This window comes from Cyphomyrmex costatus, unplaced genomic scaffold (assembly GCF_001594065.2).
Source record: "Cyphomyrmex costatus isolate MS0001 unplaced genomic scaffold, Ccosl1.0 scaffold1748, whole genome shotgun sequence".
In the NCBI taxonomy this organism is placed as follows: domain Eukaryota; kingdom Metazoa; phylum Arthropoda; class Insecta; order Hymenoptera; family Formicidae; genus Cyphomyrmex; species Cyphomyrmex costatus.
Genome location: NW_017275767.1, coordinates 7,845 through 28,064, shown reverse-complemented (window position 1 = coordinate 28,064; position 20,220 = coordinate 7,845). Strand labels below are relative to the sequence as shown.

The 20,220-nt window shown below is 30.7% G+C and overlaps 1 protein-coding gene across 3 annotated transcripts; it reads right to left on the bottom strand.

Moving 5' to 3' along the window:
• Positions 1-555: 555 nt before the first annotated feature.
• Positions 556-17,791, bottom strand: LOC108772026 (uncharacterized). Of its 3 annotated transcripts, XM_018537470.1 has the most exons (11): positions 17,714-17,791; positions 17,190-17,624; positions 8,772-9,311; positions 8,535-8,638; positions 6,308-6,605; positions 5,951-6,071; positions 4,488-4,635; positions 3,205-4,106; positions 1,526-2,090; positions 848-1,412; positions 556-753 (listed from the first exon to the last, which is right to left on the bottom strand). In XM_018537470.1, the coding sequence occupies exons 2-11, from the start codon at positions 17,620-17,622 to the stop codon at positions 584-586; spliced, it is 3,846 nt and encodes a 1,281-aa protein (XP_018392972.1). In that variant the 5' UTR covers positions 17,623-17,624; positions 17,714-17,791; the 3' UTR covers positions 556-583. The 3 variants fall into 3 exon arrangements, with proteins under 3 accessions (XP_018392972.1, XP_018392971.1, XP_018392974.1); XM_018537469.1 differs by lacking the exon at positions 17,714-17,791 and having other exon boundaries at positions 17,190-17,695; XM_018537472.1 differs by lacking the exon at positions 17,714-17,791 and having other exon boundaries at positions 5,951-6,068; positions 17,190-17,695.
• Positions 17,792-20,220: the final 2,429 nt, after the last annotated feature.

Here is a 20,220-nt window from a genome sequence, read left to right as displayed (position 1 = left end):
GGAAGTAAAATTGTGATATATAAAAGTCAGAATTTTATTTGATTAAATTAACCCATACAAGGGTACCAGCTTGTATCATTTTGCCTGGAGCAAAAATGGTGCACGATACATGGTCCCACATATATTTATCACAAAAATACTAAATATACCGCAGTGTGTACCAATACGTTGCGAAGGATTATTAATTGCTGAAGATTATAAAACTCATAGTACATAAATATACGTTATTTTTCATCCAAAAAATAGTAGATGTAGAACAGGCCTGTCCAATTTAAACTCCGAAGCCAAAATACAAATCCATTGACGCAAACAAATTCAATGAACAAAATTTTTGAAACTTAAGTGTTGATACCTATAAGCTTATGAATACTTTACAATCTAAAACCTTACTTAAATTTAATTTTTTACATCGATGGCTTTATGCTTTGGCTCCGAAGCTCAAATTGAACAGGCCTGATATAGAAGTATGGACAATATATCAATTTTACAAGTTAACTTTACAAAAAAATGTTCAAGTGTCGCAAATGTCACTTTAATTCTATTTGTCTCATTCGATTTCATACTAGTATCATCTCGTTCATTTCTATTGCGTAGTAGTATCGGAAATGCTTTGTCGCCAAGTAGCGTGAAAGGGAATTTTCAATATCTTGACTCGTGTCTTGGGTAATGCAGTTAAAAGAAGCTTTTGCAATTGTGGCAATGGCAAAATGTCGACCTGAGGACCCGTTTGGTGCGGCTGTTGTTTATCATCGGCTGTAAAATTATTAAATAACATTTTACAACTTAATCATATAAATTATTTGTGGAGATAATGTTAATTAGCTAGCTGATAATTAAGTTAATATACCTTCTTTTTGGTTCTCGTTTTCATCCTCAACATCCGAAATTAATCTTAAGCAGGGAACAGGTTTTAAAACTGGTATAGAATCTCCGGTAATCTGTTTATTCATAAGATTGCACTGATCAATGAATAGTTCCGTAACCCTGAGTAACTCAAGCGTAACACCCCATATAAAATGCGTTAAATTGTCTGACAATTCTGTGACACCTCCAAGCACCATGTTGTTAGATGTTGCCGACTGGGATATATAAGTCAATATAATTAATAACCTTTTGATGTTTTTGCAATTAGCCAGACATTTGTCAAAACCATTCTTCACATCGAAATTGACCAATTCCATTTGATTCAAATTCTGTAATTTCGATACGCCTTCAAGAATATCGAATGTACAACACGATCCTTGACCTTTTTCAAGTCTAAGACGTTCCAATTTATTTAAATTGATTAAAACGATAGTTCCAAACTTGTCAGGAAAATCAGAGCATTCGCCTAATTCTAACGTCTCCAAATTTGTCAATGATTGTATAACAACAATTTTTTTCTTCCCAAGTTCCTTAACTGATGTTAAACTCTGTACATAAAAGAAAAATAAGATATTTTTTAATATTATCTAATATTGTATAACAAAAATTAAAATACAAAAAATTGTAATAAAAATTATGTTAAAAAAACATAGATTCTTACCAACTGTGTCAAGTGTTTTAAATCTTGTAAAGGAGTAAGATCTTGTTGTAAGGACATTCCAGATATCGCTTTAAGTCTGAGTTCTTGACATCGTCTCAAATTTCCAATCGATTCTAACGTAAGAGATTCGCATTTGATCGACATTGCGCTAAATACCTCCAATTGTGGACAAGTCTTAATAACTTCTTCCACAACTGAAACGGGACATCTGCATAATTCAAGCTTCAAAAGACTGCTCACTCGTGGTATAACAGTCAAGAATTTCTTCCAAATGTTGTCGGACTCGCAAGCAATTAGCATTTTTCTGAGATCTAGATGCTGCGTACCACGTCTCTGTAACGTATCCGCCAAACCATCCCAGTCAGTTACTTGACTATTTTTCATTCGTACGGTCTTCCACAGAGATGGATGTGCAGCGAGATCACGCCACATTTTACAAACTCGTGCGGCTCGCAATAACTCTTGGACCTTAAGATATTGAAAAGTACGCAACAGGGAATCATAACCAGCGCAAAATAAATTCATGTAATTCTGCTGCTCTAATTCCTGTTGATTTTGCTTTCTCCTGAAAATATTTAAAAAAAACATGCATTTTAGAAATTTGACATCAATTATATTTGTGAAAATGCTTATATCATGTTGCACATTAAAAAGACAATATTTATCTGTCAACATTTATAAAATAAAAATAAAAGGTTATTGTTTTAAAGAGGCTTTTTTAAAACACAATGATTAAAAATTATTTGTTCATACTATAACTTTCAATATAAAAAGCCTCTAATAAAAATAATTTCTGTGATCGCGAATGTATATGTTATATTCTTATCAAGAAAGTAACAGATTCAAAATAAAGAAATAAATATAGAAATAAAAAGGATATGGAATGACGGAGAAGGATTGTGAGAATTTATAGGAAAACGCACTAGGAGTTTTTGTTTCAGCTCGCACACATGTCTTTATATCTGCAAATATAAAAAGTAAAAATGAATTAGATTTTTTCCACTGAAGCACTTATCAGTAACTTTGTAATTGCAGCATGAATGTAAACATTCATATATTTATATATAAATGTGCATTTTAACATCGAGTAACTTATAGAAATTAATTTACCTTGATACTACAATTACATAAAGAACTGTGATAACCAACGGGGGTGCATCTCTTATTTGTCTTACATTTGGTGTAAATTTGGCCGCATTTCTAAGAAGCTAAGGCAGTGTGCTTCGGTCATAAGATAAAATCAAATTCATTTTTAGTGTCGCATTTTTATATTTCCAAATATAATAAGCATCAGTATATATATTGCATTTACAATTTTATATATCATAATTTTATTTATAATATAAAATAGGTTATGAAAGATCTATTGCCATTTGTATCGCCATATAAAATAAGACTTTAATGTACAACCTAAAATGTTATACAATGTAAAATCTAATGTACAGTCAAGCTTGTATAGTACGTAAAAAATAAAAAATATACAACATTTAATTTGATAAACATAGATTATTGGAAGAAAAAGTATTTTTTTTTTTTACTAAACATTGTAAATACAATACGTACACAAAGCAACTGCCAAAACCTCAAAAGATAGTTGCCGTAAACTTAAATTATTAAAAAAAAATTCTAAATAAGAAATAAAACCCAAAAGTGCCTATGTAACGAGTACATACACTTACTTGCTAGTTTTTATTTTCGATATTGTACCCACTTTATTTGATAAGGACTGTTGTCGATCTGTCTTAATTGTTTCCGTTTCTGCATTTGCTTCAAGAGCATTTGTAATACTTGTAACATGTACTGGTGTACATACAGATTTACTTTCAGGTGATGTACAATTTGTATCTATTTTTCTTTCTAAGATATAATCTATATTGGCGATAAAAGATTCGTTTTCTAATATATTTTTAATAGCGTCATCTCTTTTAGGAATATTACTATCCTTATCTTTATTATCATGTATTTCAGTTATTTCAGTGGCATCAGAAGATACAAGATCTGTCTCATGAATTATGTCTTTTGAAATTTCTTTATCAGGTGTAATATTTATTTTTTCAGGTAAATCAGTATTTAAGGATGGAGGTACACATAAATTTGAAACAGAATTATCTGTAGTATTTTCCGTAATATCGGTAAGCAAACCGTCTTGAAGTATTGGTGGCTTATCGCCAATTTTGTCTGGTTTTACTGTTATAGCTGGTTGAACTGCCATTGCATTATTTTTTGGTACTACAATATATCTTTTACCACCCATTATAGCAATATTTTGAGCCGGTTTCGGCATAGTACCATCATGACTTTGCAAAAATTCATTTTCTGTCTGAGGAAACCAGGTACTTTCCTTTTTGTCTGTGGTTGAAGATGAGTTTGAGGATGTAGATGGTATTTTGGTAGAATTTCTTGTTTGCACTTCTATACTATCGGACTTTGGAATTCTTTGCAATTTGGGAAGAGATGCATTAGCCTGATGTTTTATTGACTTTGCATTTTGTGCACTTAACATACTAATTGGAATCAATGGAGGTGGTGTCAAAGACGGATTGTTTGGCATTTGAGATTCTTTAGTATCTGGCTGACAATTCTACAACAGATTTATTCTTATATTAGCATAATTCAAATCATTTTAATACTAAAATTATTTAAATATGAATATACAATCAACAACTCTATATATTAGATATGTATATATATACATTTTATATTCAAAAGACATTTCTTTAATTACAAAAACTATAGTATCTTAGTTTTTAAAAAATAAAAAGTCGATAAAAGAATATCTCTAAAATAACTCAGTAACACTCACACACATGCACACACATGCACGTGCATATATATATATATATAAACAAAACAACTGACGTAGATATTAATAAAAAATAAAAAATTTATTTTATATATAATAAATTTTAATTTTTTGAAATTTATATATATAAACATTTCTTAAACTGCATAATAAACCTACCTTGCAGACATAATCATCATTGCTTGCAAGCTCTATGCCATCAACACATTCGGGATGGTATAAACAGAGACAAACTCGACATTGTAAACTTGGTATTAATCCCATACTTGTCGAACATCTTATACTGCATGGTTCTTGAACTTTGGGCCTGTAAGATGTGCGTTGACGGGGAAAGGAATTTAGGAAAAACACAAAGATTTCCCATTAAGGATGTATAAAATAGGATCAAAAGGATTATAAAAATTATAGATGCAATAAACTTCTCTCTCATCCAAAGCAGCAACTTTTGTGCATACACATTATATACTGTATACATTTTAAAATTATATAGCATATGATTATGCTATATAAATACGTGTATTTTAATTTATATTTGCATATGTAATAAAATCTATGACTATGCACAAATTTTGCATTTTATATAAAATATTTAGTTAATACATTATTATTCATTTTTCTAGCTGTGTAATAATTTTAAAATGTTTATTTTCTAAAACACAATAAAGTAATATATAAAATACGGTATCGTGAGATTATGTTTTACTTGAGTGAGTTGATAATTATTTTATGCATTTTAAATACTATGCATAATTATATTTAAGTATTCAATTGCTTAATATGTTATTTCAGAAAGATTTATATTTTGCTATATACTTTCTTTTGTATATAATTAAAATATACTTTTTGTTTTAGATTAAGGCTCCTGAGTACTCAGCCAAGAATTCCGTATTGATGGTAGCGACACTGAATTAGTGAGCGGCCTGGTAAACCTGATAGTAACACACACAAATACGAGCTCATGTTCGTGTGTTCATTTTCGGGCCGAACATACAGCATGGGCTCGTGCTTGTGTATGTGTATTTACCTCGCTACGGTAAAAGTTGAACTAATAGACGTGAAAAAGTGACGCTTTGACGACAAAATTTTTGTTGCGTGCCATTTCGTTATTATTTGCTTATTTGTGAAAATGTAACTTGCCTCGTATTCATGAAAGTCCCAAGAATGGGCGGAAACTACAATTATCTCGAAATTTTATACGTAAAAGCGTATATTTCACTCGTTTCATCAACTATTAAACTGTGTGTTTCTGCTCGAGTATAGGCTCATTTTGCATGCTCTTTACGACCATTTATTGACTATTAAAGAAGGAAAGAACAGTTTCCACCCATTTTTACAAATGTTTTTAAGTGATTTCATTATCTATCCAAATTCTTTATTTACAAATGGCACGAAACAAAAATTAATGTGCATTTCTCGCCTATGACGTCACAATTTCAATATAGCTGTCGCGATTACTCAGGAGCCTTAAAAAGTACATTATTATACACTTAATAAAATTTTTTCGTTTAATGGATATTTTAGTATTCTGCTTGTGTTTTCTATACAAATTTCGTCTTTAATTAAATTAATGATAACGCATTAAATATATCACATATGAAAGATTAAATAATTAAAATACTCACGTTATTGATCTTTTGGTTTTGACTGGTATAGTCTTCTCAATCGGTTGTTGATTTCTTCTCGCATTTGTAATCCGCTGAGGTGGAAGCATCTCACTTTCTTGGGTTGGTGATTTTATTTCTGCTATGCAAATTTCATAATAAATTTATACAAATAATAAATTTATAATAAAATAATCAAAAAAATTTTTTGTATAAATAATTGTATTCATTTAAAATTATAAGACAAAGGAAAATAGTACAAAAATATAGAAACTCATATATCCCTAAATTATGTATTAAATTACTAAATTATCAAATTATAGAAATTAAAAGATAGCACAATAGATATAATTATAATCCATGGATATAAGAACGTACTTATCTGGGGAGTTCTCTTTGTAGTTGCTTTTGTTTTATATGCAGACACTTTTGCTGATTTAGCTGTTTTTGTAGGTACTGACACAGGTGCAGAAACAAGTTTTGAAATTTCTGTAGGTGCAGGTGTAGGTGCAGGAGCAGGGGGTTCTTGTGCTGGAGGTTTTTTTGATGTACTAGGTTCTTGTAACGATTTCTTCGTTACATATTCTTGTACTGATTTTTTTGCTACAGGTTCCTGTATTGTTTTTTTCGTTTGTACAGTTCTTTTATATTTCTTTGCAGATCCACCCACAGATCCCTGCAATTTTCAATAAATATCAAATCTTCATTTAAAGCATAAAACTTAAATAAATAATTAAATTAATATTTAAATAAAAAAATAAAAAATAAAAACACACATGAGCTCAAATAAATTAATTAAAAATACTAATTAAATAAAGCCAATATAAGTCGACACAGGATTAGGTATACATGTAAAAATATTTTGAAGTACGTTGAGAAAGGCTACAAGCCAAAGAGAGTAGATTTAACGTTCGTAAACTAAAGTTAAAATAACAATGTAAACATAGTTGAATACAGACGTTTCGACTCCGATCGGATTATTATTAATGTTAAATATATAATAATTTAGACAGTTAAGTGTAAAAATAATAAAATAATAAAGATTATAGCTTAAATAATAAATGACTCCTGGATATTAACACTAAAAATTCTTTTTTTCTGCAACATGTCGCTGATAGCTCTATTATAATAGTTTAAAGATCTTTCATACAGTTCGCAAAAGTAGACATTGTAAATCTGTTAATATACACAGAAATGTAATTAAAGCAAATTGGTGAAGTGTAATTTATATAAATATAAATAAGTACCTCTGGTTGTCATAACTGTATTGTAATTACAGTCAGAATATAAAATTAGTCAAAATATAAAAAGAGACTGAAACAAATTGCGATGAAGCAACCACATGTCACTGTTTACCATTATGTTTACTGTTATGTTATACAAAAAATAGCGACAATTAGGGTAGTATCGATTAGATTTTTTTGTTGAAACCGAGGATGTGATAATAATAAAATTCAGCACCCATAATAACGCCCTTTTTGTAACAAATCAGATAATAAGAATAATGAGATTAAGAAATCTACCTGAGAAAGTTAATTTATGGTCCCTATCAAAAATGATACTATTTTGATCAACAATGACGGTTGTTTAGAAAATTTAATCTACCATTAAGCTAATTTCCATGGTAAATTAGTCTTGTATATAGTGAATTAAAAACATTTAGGATATTATTCGTAGTATCCGTTGCTAAAATAATGTCATCAACATATCGAAAATAGAATAAAAGTTAATCTGTCAATTACCGAAGCCTCTAGATTTTGTACACTATTTTAGTTATAATGAGGGATAAGGATGACCCTATAGGAGTACCAAAAATCTATTTGTAAAAATTATTGTTGAAAGAAAAAATTTAGAATTTAAGATGAAGCATAATGTAATTAAAAATCCATCATCTAGAGGTATGTTAATTGCAAGATATGTGATTTCATCTCTTATCAGAATCGAAACAAATGTATTTAACTATGCTTATATTATCATTTTAACTTTTATTTACGAACATTAAATCTATTTTCTTTGACTCATAACCCTTCTTTCAATATACTTTTATTTAATTTGTATTATTTGAACTATTCTGTATTATATATTTTAAAAAAATTTTTTTAAAAATATTTTATTAAAAAAAAATTTCGTAGATATTTGTTACCTCAGTTTTATCATCCTCAGTACATACTGACGTATTATGAAATCGAAATATTAAACAAAAACAGTAACATAAAATGTGTATTAAAGTTATAATTAGACATAAAGAAGTCCAACGATATAATTTTCAAATGCTTAGTATCTGGCAAGATACTTAGATTAGCGAGATAACTAACTGGAAATCAAGAAATAACAAATCTTAATTTAAGAAAATTGTTATACAATAAATACTTAGTTCAAAAATTAAAATATACATACAAAATTCTTCCTACGGAATCTTTAAAAAAGTAAAATATTTTTACACACACACACACACACACACACACATGATAAAATATTTTTACATCCTGTATCGGTTTATATTAATTTTACTAGTATTTTTAATTCAATTAATACTTGTTAATAATTATTTACATAATATTTTGTAATAATACAATTTAAAAATATAAAAATTGAAAACACATACTCGTGTTCTTTTAGCATCTCGAATAACTTCCTTATCAGAATCGCCGAGTCCAATAGGTTCTTTAAAGAATGTGAAGTTGTCAATGGTCAAATCCTTTGAATTAACTATAACAAAAATCAAAATTTTAATATATCTATCCATGTAACAAACACAATTTGTCGTCATTTTTACGTCAAAATGACATCAGCTTGCTATCTAAACAACTTGATTTTATATATATATATTTTGCATGCTTACGAGATTCTGCAACTTCTCTAAAACTTCGAACTTTTTTCCCCGTTGGTGTATAATAATATATATCAGCCATTTTTTTGGCGGAAGAATCATGACTAGCTCTAAACACTAATTCTCGCTTCCAACCATGTTTAAATGGCTCTTTATATAAAGGATTCGACATATCAACAGGAGTTTTATGCCTTCCTCCTGGACTGCCACCACCAGAAATAAGACTACCTTTTGATTTTTGTGATGTTGCAGAGGGACTACTTGCAGCTGACGAAGAATTTGCCGATCTAGTGGAAGTTATATCGATTTTGCTTGGCTCCGCTTCAGAATCTATGCTATTTGGTACATCGATAGAATCTGTTTCCGATTTATCAGATTCCTTATCTTTTTTAATCTTTGTTATATCTAAAGGCTCGAAACTATCTGTTTCGTAAATGTAGGTTTTCGTATCATTAAAATCTTGATTGTTTTCCATTTTTTCTCTTGCATTCAAAATCCTTCTTGAATATCTTGTGCGTTTTACAACTTGTGCCTCCGCTATTTCTGCTTCAGCTATAACAAAATATATTAAACCTTGTAATGTGCTTAATTTGGTGCTTCATTCCTAATATCCTAGGGGGTATTTCAAATCCGTTATTTTTTTTATTTAATTAAAATAATTTTTAAAAATCTCTAAATATTTATGAACTATACTTTCACGTTTGTAGAACAAATGTTTAAATTTTATTTTAAAAATAATAAAATGTAATATAATTCAATTGCCAAAACAGTTATCAAAAAAAGTTATAAGTCGGATAAAAATGGCATTTGATTTGAAAAAATTGTAACTGTTTATAATGTACATACATAAAAAATAACTTTAAGATTTTTTTAGTTTAGGTATGAGTAATATATGTAATATAAGTAATATTTTATTGATACAAAGGCTTTGATTATTGTTTTAATAATCAAGGTCTTTGTATAAATAAAAATATACATGAATTAATTATTTATATTAGTGACAACCCGTGATAAATTTTAATTGAACAGCATTTTTTTCTCAGTGTAGATTTCCCGCAAACATTCTTTAGAAGATTAACAATAACAGGTCCGTCCAATGTGCGAAAAATTTATCCGAATAGAAATCGGTCGGACACAAAATACCCAAGATATTAGAAGGGTTAAGGCAGAGACAGATTACAATAATAAATGTAGACTGTCATGAGGTTTTAAACCATAGAAAATTGATCAGTTACGGTCGATTATGAGGAAAATAATTCTCTCTAACAAACTTCTTATTCTTTTAAGATTCCACGACCGTCTAAGAATACTATTGTAACCCCGTATCTATATATTAATAGTTCCTAAATAAATATATATAAGGTAAAGCGGGGCTATTCCGTCAGTTTCAAGTTTAAAATAATATACGAAAATTTACGATAATATATCTCTTTGCAGTAACAAGTGCTTATAATTATCATGCTTGTTCCTTGAAAGCACAAGCACTTTTAAATAATCAGTACGTGCTGTTTAAAAGTATAAACATTATCAAGAAATGTTATCGTAAGAAATGGACGAAAAAGCCTCGCTCAAATCTAAAATAAAAATTTTCTTAATAAACATAATAATTATTATGTAAAACATAATAATAATTATATAAAACATAAAATAATCTTTTCTAAGTTCAATTTCTTACTATAGTCTTGAATAATATATAACAACTAATTTCTTCTGCTTTTGTTAATTAATAATATATAGATTAATGTCTTATTCGGTGAGAAAATCAGAGACAAATGATGCGTTTCATGCGTATTCGGAATGCACCTATATATACATATGCAGGGTGGCTGAAATTAACCGCCTGATATTTCGTGGGTAGAACAGACTATACTGAGTCAAAAAGTCCTGTATTATTTTGCGATTGCAGTAATAGTTAACGAGATATTAATTTATAAAAATATTTAAATTCGCCCGGCCCACCGTCAAATGCAAGCGCGCGCAAAGTTCGCCGTCGCTAGGCACGCGACTCATGTCTAACGACGACTATTGCCGCTTGTTATAAACAACACTTGTTATAAACAACGCCTAAGCACCCTGTATATATAAAAAACATGTCTATATATATATATACAGAGTGTTTTCAAATTCGCGCTCGCGAAGTACAAAACGTCATACTTTATGTTAAAAAAAATTATTTCTTTTGTCTCGCTTCGCTTGTGCGCTCGCGCCCGTCCCGCGCTATAAACAACTATCCCCCACTTGTTACACAGTGTACTATTATTTTGCAAAATTGCGTCTGACAAGTAGTTTTTGCAGGAGAGCAGGTTAAAATTAATGAATAAGTGCTTTGATCTATGTGGCGCTCAGGACCGGCGGCCGGCGCGCGCTCCTCGTCGTTCAACTTAATCTTAATATGCTTGGTGAACATTCTTTTCTTTTAAATATTGTATGTACAATTGCGTATGATGATTAAATACGTAATATATCACTGAACTTAAATAATAGTTTACTAATTAAGGAACTACTACTAGTGAGAAATAATAATGAAATCGGTATCGAATTGACGTCGATTCGATGTCCATTCCATTGTCATTTTTCACTGGGTACGTGTAACTTTAAGTACCAAAAAATTAATTTATTTTGAGATAGTGATTAAAAATAAAGTAAAATATTTGAGTTATGATATTTTAAGAGTTAATTTTCTCTTCATTACTTGCAATGACAAATAAAGACAGAATTAGATTATACATAAAAAGACTTGTTCAAAATTATTAATTATTAAAATGTTACAATACTTACATAATTAACTAAAATCTGAGTAATAATTGTATCGACATCTTTAAATTTATCACATATTTTTATAATAAAACAAATATGTACAGAGTCAAGAGAACTTAAAAGAATTCTAAATAGATAATAATTTTTTGATGAACAAAAAAAAATATTTACATTTTTTAAATAATTATTTGAAAATTATCAAGAGCATAATTTTTAAATAATTATTATATAAGCAAACGTAATCCCTTAATTAGTAAACTATTATTTAAGTTCAGTGATATTACACATTTAACTACCATACGCAATTGTGCAATATTTAAAAAAAATAGAACGTTCACCAAGCATATTAGAATTAGGTTGACAAGCGAACGAGGAGCGCGCACCCGCCGGCCGTCGGTCCTGAGCGCCACATACATAGATCAAAGCGCTTATTCATTAACTTCAACCTCTCCTGCAAAAACTACTTGTCAGACGCAATTTTGCAAAAGGAAAAAATTGTTGTTTTTTTTTTGTGTAAAGTATGACGTCTTGTACTTCGCGGGTGCGAATTTGAAAACACCCTGTATATATATGTATATATATATTCATATATAGGATATAACTATAATAGACCGTACTAGGTAATTTCTCGAAAAATTTGCATTTTCTTGAAAAATGGTTTTGTCAAAAGTTGTAGAGTTCTAAGTGCTTTTCATGATAGTATAAGTATAATCTTCAAGACCGTTTTCTAGATCACGTAAAGATTACCTTAAAATTTTTAATGATAATTATCATTTTTTCACACATTTTTGAGCTGACGTCAAGAACTTTTTAAAACGTTATAATATAAAGTTATTTTTGATTAAAAACTTTTCAAGTTATAAGACAAGATAAAAGTATCACTGGTATTAGCATTCTACAAGGTGTTTAACTGATAGCTAAAACCTTATAAATGTTCATAGTCATGAAATCTTAACAATATATATCAAGGCCATTGGAGGTTTCTCTTATTGTCATATTTACACTAAAAATAAAGACTGCCGAGATTATGACTATAAACAATATTCAAAAGGTTTTAGTTGTCAGTCTGACAATTTGGAGAATACTAATGTAGGTGATACTGTAAGATTTTTAAGTTTTATAACTTAAAAAGTTCTTGATAAAAAATAATTTTATAATAGTGTTTTAAAAAGCTTTTAATGTCAGTTATAAGGTAATACAAAACAATAGTTTTTGTTAAAAAATTTTAAAGTGATCTTTATGTGACCTAGACAGTGCTGAAAATTATACTCACACTATTATGAAATGCGCTTAGAAGCTTACAATTTTTAGAAACATTTTTCAAGAAAATAATCTAATATTGCTTTGTTATATTCTTAAAACGATCAAAGAGATAGGTCATTCTGTCGACACAGCACTGTAGATTGTTTATGAGAGAGTAGGACCTATTATAGAAATGTTCAAAATCTATCCCCTTTGATCCCCCCGAGCTGAAAAAATGTTAAGACCACGATATTTATCTGGGATTTTCACAAAGAAGTTGTTAACTATAGTGATGGTAAACATTTTAATTGATTCAATAGGTGCATTCAAGTAGACAATTCACCTGGACTGCTTGTTCAGCAGCTGCTTCTTAAAAACCAAATATCTTTACAAACTTTCTTATTTAAGTATCTGTTGGAGAGGCATTGATATCATTGAATATTTTTAATAGAAAATAATCCGACAGGATCGCTTTGTTACATTCTTAAAGCGACCAAACGTGAAAGAAAGAAAATTCTGTCGACACAGCACTGCAGGTGATTGTTTGCGAGTAGGGCGCCTATTATGGAAATGTTCGGAACCTTTTGCTTAGTCGTCCAGATTTGATCCAAGCGAAAGAAATGTTAAACCAGGGTATCCGTCTAGTTTTCACAAAAAAGTTGTCAATTATGGGGATAGTTATATTTTAGTTGATTTCAATGGGTGCATTTACGTAGACAACCTGCTTAGACTACTTGTCGACATCTCAGAAACCAAATGTCTTACAAACTTTCTTATTTAAATATTTATTGGAGAGGCACTACATCATAAAATTACAGGATATCAGATATTTTTCATACTTTTTTTTTTGTTTTTTTCATAAAATATTTACAAATTCCCCAAAATTTAAAAAAAAAAAAGGAATATAAGCTCTGAGAGAAAGGGCACTAGGAGTCAGGCGCAGATAACTTTACGCAATTGCTAGTGTATAACAAATATTCTTTATTATACAAGATAAACTTACATGTTTCGACTCATTTTTGAGCCTTCTTCAGAGACAATCCGAACATAAATAAAATTAAAAAAGGATCAAGAGATACTTTATCATAGTGAGCTCCATCACAGCCAAGGAAGCACAATAGGAAATCACATCTGATGTTAATTTCATCTAACAATACATATTACATAAAGAGAAATAAAAAGATAAAGAAAATAGTGAACAGAAAAGAATAATATACTAAAATTATATTATTCTTTTCTTAATAGCTTTGGCTTGTTGGGAGGAAAAAAGATATCAAAATTGGGAAGATATGTATGGCAGAGAAAGGGAAAGCTTTTATAATAGGAATGGATGGGGAATTGTAGCAAATGAAGTAGAAGGGGGAGAAGAGTATGATAGAAAAAGAGTTAATAGAAAGAAAGAGACTTAGATGTGAAAATTTAGAAGAAGTAAATAAGTTTTGGAAAAGGGAAAAGGAGGATAGAGAGATGATGTATGTGTTTTGCGGTGATGGCAAAGATGATTTGGAACATTATGTGAAGTTTTGTGTGAAGGTAAGAACCCTCTTGGTGGTTTCAAGAGCTAGGTAAGAATTTGGACGAGATTATTAAAATACTTAGGGATGAGAATTTAGGTGTGAAAAGAAAGAAAAAATTTTACGGAAGTTGTGGAAAGAAAAAGAAAAGGAAAAAAAGGCAAATAAGAAAAGAGGTGTGGACTAAAGGAAGGCGAAGGACAGGTAAAGGATAGAGATGATTTGTGTTAAATGGGCTGTGGTTAAATCTAGTAATTACGAAGCTATGATAATTGTACAAGTAGAACAGGATAAGCTCTGTGAAGCTGGCACCTCTAAATGCGAATTTTGATAAAATCTTTATTGCATTCGTTTGTCCACTGTTTGTCCACGTTTGTTCATCCGTTATTTTCGTTTGTCCACCCTCCAAAAAAAAGTTACAAACAAAAAAAAATTGTAGCACCCGCAAGTGATTATTTTTCATAATTATGTACGTGAATCATTTGTCCACAACGCGTACGTGATTATCCATCCATTATTTTCGTTTGTCCACCCTCCAAAAAAAAGTTATAAAAAAATTAAAGTTACAGTATTCGTCTTCGGACAAATAAGTGCGTATACTTTATAATTATGAGGAATCGTTTGTCCACTACGCCTGCGCGTTCGTCCACCCGTTATTTTCATTTGTCCACCCGCCAAAAAAAAGTTATAAACAAATTAAAGTTACAGTATTCATCTTCGGACAAGTAAGTGCGTATATTTTACCTTTATGCACAGGAATCGTTTGTCCACCCGGACTTACTTGTCCGAAGACGAATACGGTAACTTTAATTTGTTTATAACTTTTTTTTGGAGGGTGGACAAACGAAAATAATGGATGGACAATCACGTGCGCGTTGTGGACAAACGATTCCTGTGCATAAATATAAAATATACGCACTTACTTGTCCGAAGATGAATACTGTAACTTTAATTTGTTTATAACTTTTTTTTGGAGAGTGGACAAACGAAAATAATGGGTGGACAATCACGTACGCGTTGTGGACAAACGATTTTCGTACATAATTATGAAAAATAATCACTTGGGGGTGCTACAATTTTTTTTTGTTTATAACTTTTTTTTGGACGGTGGACAAACGAAAATAACGGGTGGACAAACGTGGACAAACAGTGGGCAAACGAATGCAATAAAGATTTTATCAAAATTCGCATTTAGGGGTGCCAGCTTCACAGAGCTAACAGGATAAGATGAGATTAAATAGAATATAATTGCAACTAGTTATAGGCTAAGGCTAGAATAATGGAAAGTTTTTTGTAAGATTGTGTGGGTTATGAATGTTTAAGAAATATTGTAAACCAAGTCCCCTTTTTGGCTATTTTTGTAAAGCTGAAGTGTAAATAAATACTACTATTATTCTTTTCTTTTCGCTATTTTCTTTGTTTATCTTTTTATTTCCCTTTATGTAATATGTATTGTTAGATGCAATTAACATCAGATGGTGAAGCTCACTATGATAAAGTATCTTTTGATCCTTTTTTTAATTTTATTTTATTTATGTTTGCATTGTCTCTGAAGAAGGCAAAAAAATGAAACATGTAAGCTTTTATAATAAAGAATATTTATTATATATTAGCAATTGCGTAAAGTTATCTGCGCCTGACTCCTAGTGCCCTTTCTCTCCGAGTTTATATTTGATTTATACAGGAAGTTTTGTTATCAAAATTTATTTTACGTTAAAAAAAAAGAAAGCAAAAAAAAAATAGCTATAATAGTTAACTGATTATAAAACAGAGTTGTTTGCAGATTTTCAATATTGTTTGATAATCTAAATTTTTCATGATGAACAATATTTCAAAATTTTCTGATAACAATTTATTTCGATTATCCACGTAAACCACCATAATTGTACAAAATCATAAACTGTATAAGAAATTGAGCTGAATAGATTTTACGTCAATGATGTGCAAACTTTCAATATAAAATTTCAACTAGATATATTAATATATCGTATTTTCTTTTTTAATTTTGAAATATTATCCGGCTATCTATCAATAGTAAAAAGTGTATCGAATGATACCGGATATTTGGAAAATATCCAGTATATCCCCAGTATCTATTCATCTTATATTATTTCATTTTTAATTAATGATTTCTTTCGGTTGATCTGATATTTTTATACTGCATTATATTAAGTTTTAATAAGACAAATTCTGTTAACATAAGTCTTTCCTCAGGATTTACATACTTTTTATGATTGCTTAAAGATTTTATTAATTGACATCATACGATTTTAACATTCCTCAAATCTTTTGACATTTTTTGGCTCTTGAATATTAACTAGCTATGATAATTTTAAGCGATGATGCTTTTTATCATTGCTTACAAACTTCATTTTTTAAAAATAATTTAATATTTATTTTTTAACTTCATATATTGATCAATTCCATTGTAACATTATGGCCATGCAGTTATTAAGTATCAACAAGAATTGCAAGCGAGATTGTAAAGATTGGTAAAAGCGATTTTAAATTTTTATCATATATTTAATTTGATAAACTTAACCATCAAATCAAACATTTATAGAACATATTGTATACTGATTTGTTTTAAACATAATTGTGTTCACAATCAGAATAATTCGATTAGAGAGAAAACAGTTGCGCTTCAATTTATTTAGCCGTAATATTTTATCAATTATTTAATATTTAGTAATAAACATTCCACTTGGCTCGTAGCTCATTCTATGTATTATTTTATTTAATTTAAAATTATTTATCCAATTTGTTAATGATTTTAAATCTATATGAGTCAGAATATGACCTTACACTATATAGGATTAAAAAATATACATGTAATATCTACAAGAATCAGATAAAAAAGATTTTTCTTATATATTTACTATGAACCAAAAGTATGAATCATCATGACAAATCATACCAATAAGCTTCTTTAGAACGTGACTACCAGCAGGCTGCAATTCAAGTCCTTGAGAGTCAAAGCCGTTGAATCCTTCGGAATCTTCGGAGCTGACGTCTTCTAACTCTATAAGCTTGCGCTTGCGTCCCCTTGTCCCAGGCGGTTTCGGTGCATTGCTCGGTACAGCGTCCGTAGAGTTAGCCTTGAGCCTTCTCAGTGCTCTAATACGGGGCAACAACATGCCATGATTCTTGGACGTGGCTCTTACTTCGCCGTTGACTTCCTGCGTGTCTCCGGTACCACCAGCCGTAGGATGCGCCTTGTTGCTGGAGTTCGGTTGGTCTGGCGTCTCCGTCGCACTATTAACACCAGCACCACCGTCGCTACCGCCTTCGAGGTTAGGATCCTCGCGCGGTACTTCGGCGTTCCCGCCATTCACGTTCGCGCCGTCCATCGCTAAGCCAAATGATCACCAAAGTCTTGTCAATTATTTTGTTTCGTACATACGTATGGACACCAATCGATAATTAACGTTCACTTCGTACCTTTACTTCGATATCGTCAAATAGATCGATGATTACAGCAAACAACGCAAACACAGCTACTCGAACTGACTCGAACTCGATCCGTTCAACCCTTTCCACATTTACTGAGGTCCGCTCGACTGTTCCTCTCTTCTCACAGTCCGCGTCTAGGCAGTTTCCATGCGACCTCTAGTAGGGATAATTATAAAATACAGCAAGCTGTCCCGTAAATGCGCGGTAACTGGCGCCTGGCGATAACCCGAAATAGTGGAAAGCTGACGGCCAATCACATTCGATTACGTCAAATCAAGTATGGCTGATACGCCTTCCAATTCGCACGAATCGAATGTGAGTAACCGGATTATCCCCATTTCGAGCGGTTCATTTCACACACGATGCGTACGATGTATCATTTTATCCTGTTAGAATTTTCGTTGAACGATAAAGATGAAATGATATCGTATTCATAGTGGAATTAAATAAGATAGTAGGGGAGGCCAAGCGGGGATTTTGGGATTTAGTTTTTTTTGAAAGCATGTACACGCTCCCCCCCCCTCCCCCCACTGAAACGGCATACATCATATAACCTTTTTTTCTTTTTAGCATCTAATCTTCACAATCCAATAGGTTCCCACGACGCTCGAGTAAATCCACATTTAGCCTCTCGGCCTCCCCTACTAAGAGATTCGCGTTGCTCGCACATTTTGCATTTTTTTATCTCTTTCTTTTCGGACTATTAATTATTATATTGTTTACACTTAAAATAAGATAAATATACATTCAGAAGAGAGAGAGAGAGAGGGAGAGAGAGAAAGCAAAATTGTTGAATGCAAACATTTACGGTACTTTGCTCCTAAATATAATTAATATGAATAAAAAATCTAAATCTATTCAAAATGATAAACATAAAAATGGCATTGTAAGAGTCAAATAAATAAGAGTGATATTCTAAACGACTAATTAAATCATATATTCTAAATTATAATTATTTTGACAATACTTAAAAACTAACTTATAATATAACATTAAAAGACATATTTATTTGACTCTTACAATGCCATTTTTATTTTGTATAAAAAAAGAGTCCTTTAGTTTTCTTAATTTTGTCTAAATCTCTATTCATTTGCATTCTTTACATTCTTCACTTTTTCTCTTTTAAACGCCCAAAAATGGATTTATCTCATTTTAGATGCAAAAATATATTTGTAGGAATTTCGAGCAACGCGAACAGATGTCTCTCTTAAAAAATAAATGTCGCGCTAGAATTTAGGAATGATTTTTAATTGGTAGATACGTCATACCGAAATGCAATATTTTGGAGTAGAGTTTGTGTATTTCAAAATTAAGTGAAAATTACAGAAGTGAGGCAAATTCATTACTGACCAATTAAACAATGGATATTCTAGTAAATTCGTTCAATCTTTTTATTAATTTTTACCTTATTCCGAGATATGCTATTGAATATCTAATTCCGCTATGATGCGTAAAACAAAACATTCTAATACCTTTCTTTTCCACTTTTGCGCAAAGCTCCTCTTGCTATTTCCATGGTTGCGATTGCGCGATCATCTGGATACGCACAGAGAGTGTGCGCGAACGGCCACGAAGTACTATTTACCTTGCTCGCTGTACACATCCGCAGAGTAAACGCGCATTAAGTCCAATCTATATAGCAAGCATATCAAATTAGAATATTTTAGATTATAATAGACAGGCTGCAATACGCGGGACGCAGGACACGAAAGTTGAAAGTTCATCCAACTTCCTGTGTCCTGCCTGTCCTACTTGTTAGTTAAAAAAACCGTTAAATTAATTTTTAGTCTCACGACCTGTGTCTCTCGTTCTGCGTGCTACATATCTTCATATGTCGCTAGCCCACTCACGTCACTCGGTGGCGATAGGAATATCGCCAACCCGTCGGTCATGACTAGCACGCGCTAACACTCGGATTTTGTATTAAAGATTCCGTGCCGTACCGCGAAAATACCCGCCGAATGTCTGATTGTGCACCAGAGTACGCGGAAATGGCCGTACTAAGGGTGCCAGTACATGCGGCGTAACTTGCGTAGGCGTAACTTGCGCCGACCAATCATATTGTTTCACATGAATATCTATTTCTGCCTAGTTACTTTATGCTATTTTGACTTTACGCCACTTTATGCCTATGATTGAGCCGGTAGATGTAAGTTCGTTAAAAAAGTCTTTCAATAATAAAATTTTATAATTAAAAAGCACCCAAAAATGGATAAGAATCAAATCAGGATAAATTAAGAACTTAATAATAAATTTATTATATAATATAAAATAATAATAACTAATGTAAAATAACTAATAATAATAATAACTAATAATAATAACTAACCATTAAGTAACCGACCGATACGAGCAAGATTATGTTGAAATTAGTAATTATAAAACGCAATTATACAATCAATATTTAGATCTAATTTAATATATAAAATAAAATTGTATAATACACATTAGAGTAAGAATTCAAACGTTTCGGCTTCACAGAGCCTTCCTCAGTG

Excerpts from the sequence above, each read along its gene's own strand:
- LOC108772026 (XM_018537470.1), bottom strand. The coding sequence starts at position 17,622 with ATGGACGGCGCGAACGTGAATGGCGGGAACGCCGAAGTACCGCGCGAG. Across the intron at positions 9,312-17,189 it reads CGTTCTAAAGAAGCTTATTG|CTGAAGCAGAAATAGCGGAG; the intron begins GTATGATTTGTC and ends ATTTTGTTATAG. Across the intron at positions 754-847 it reads AAACGAGAACCAAAAAGAAG|CCGATGATAAACAACAGCCG; the intron begins GTATATTAACTT and ends ATAATTTTACAG.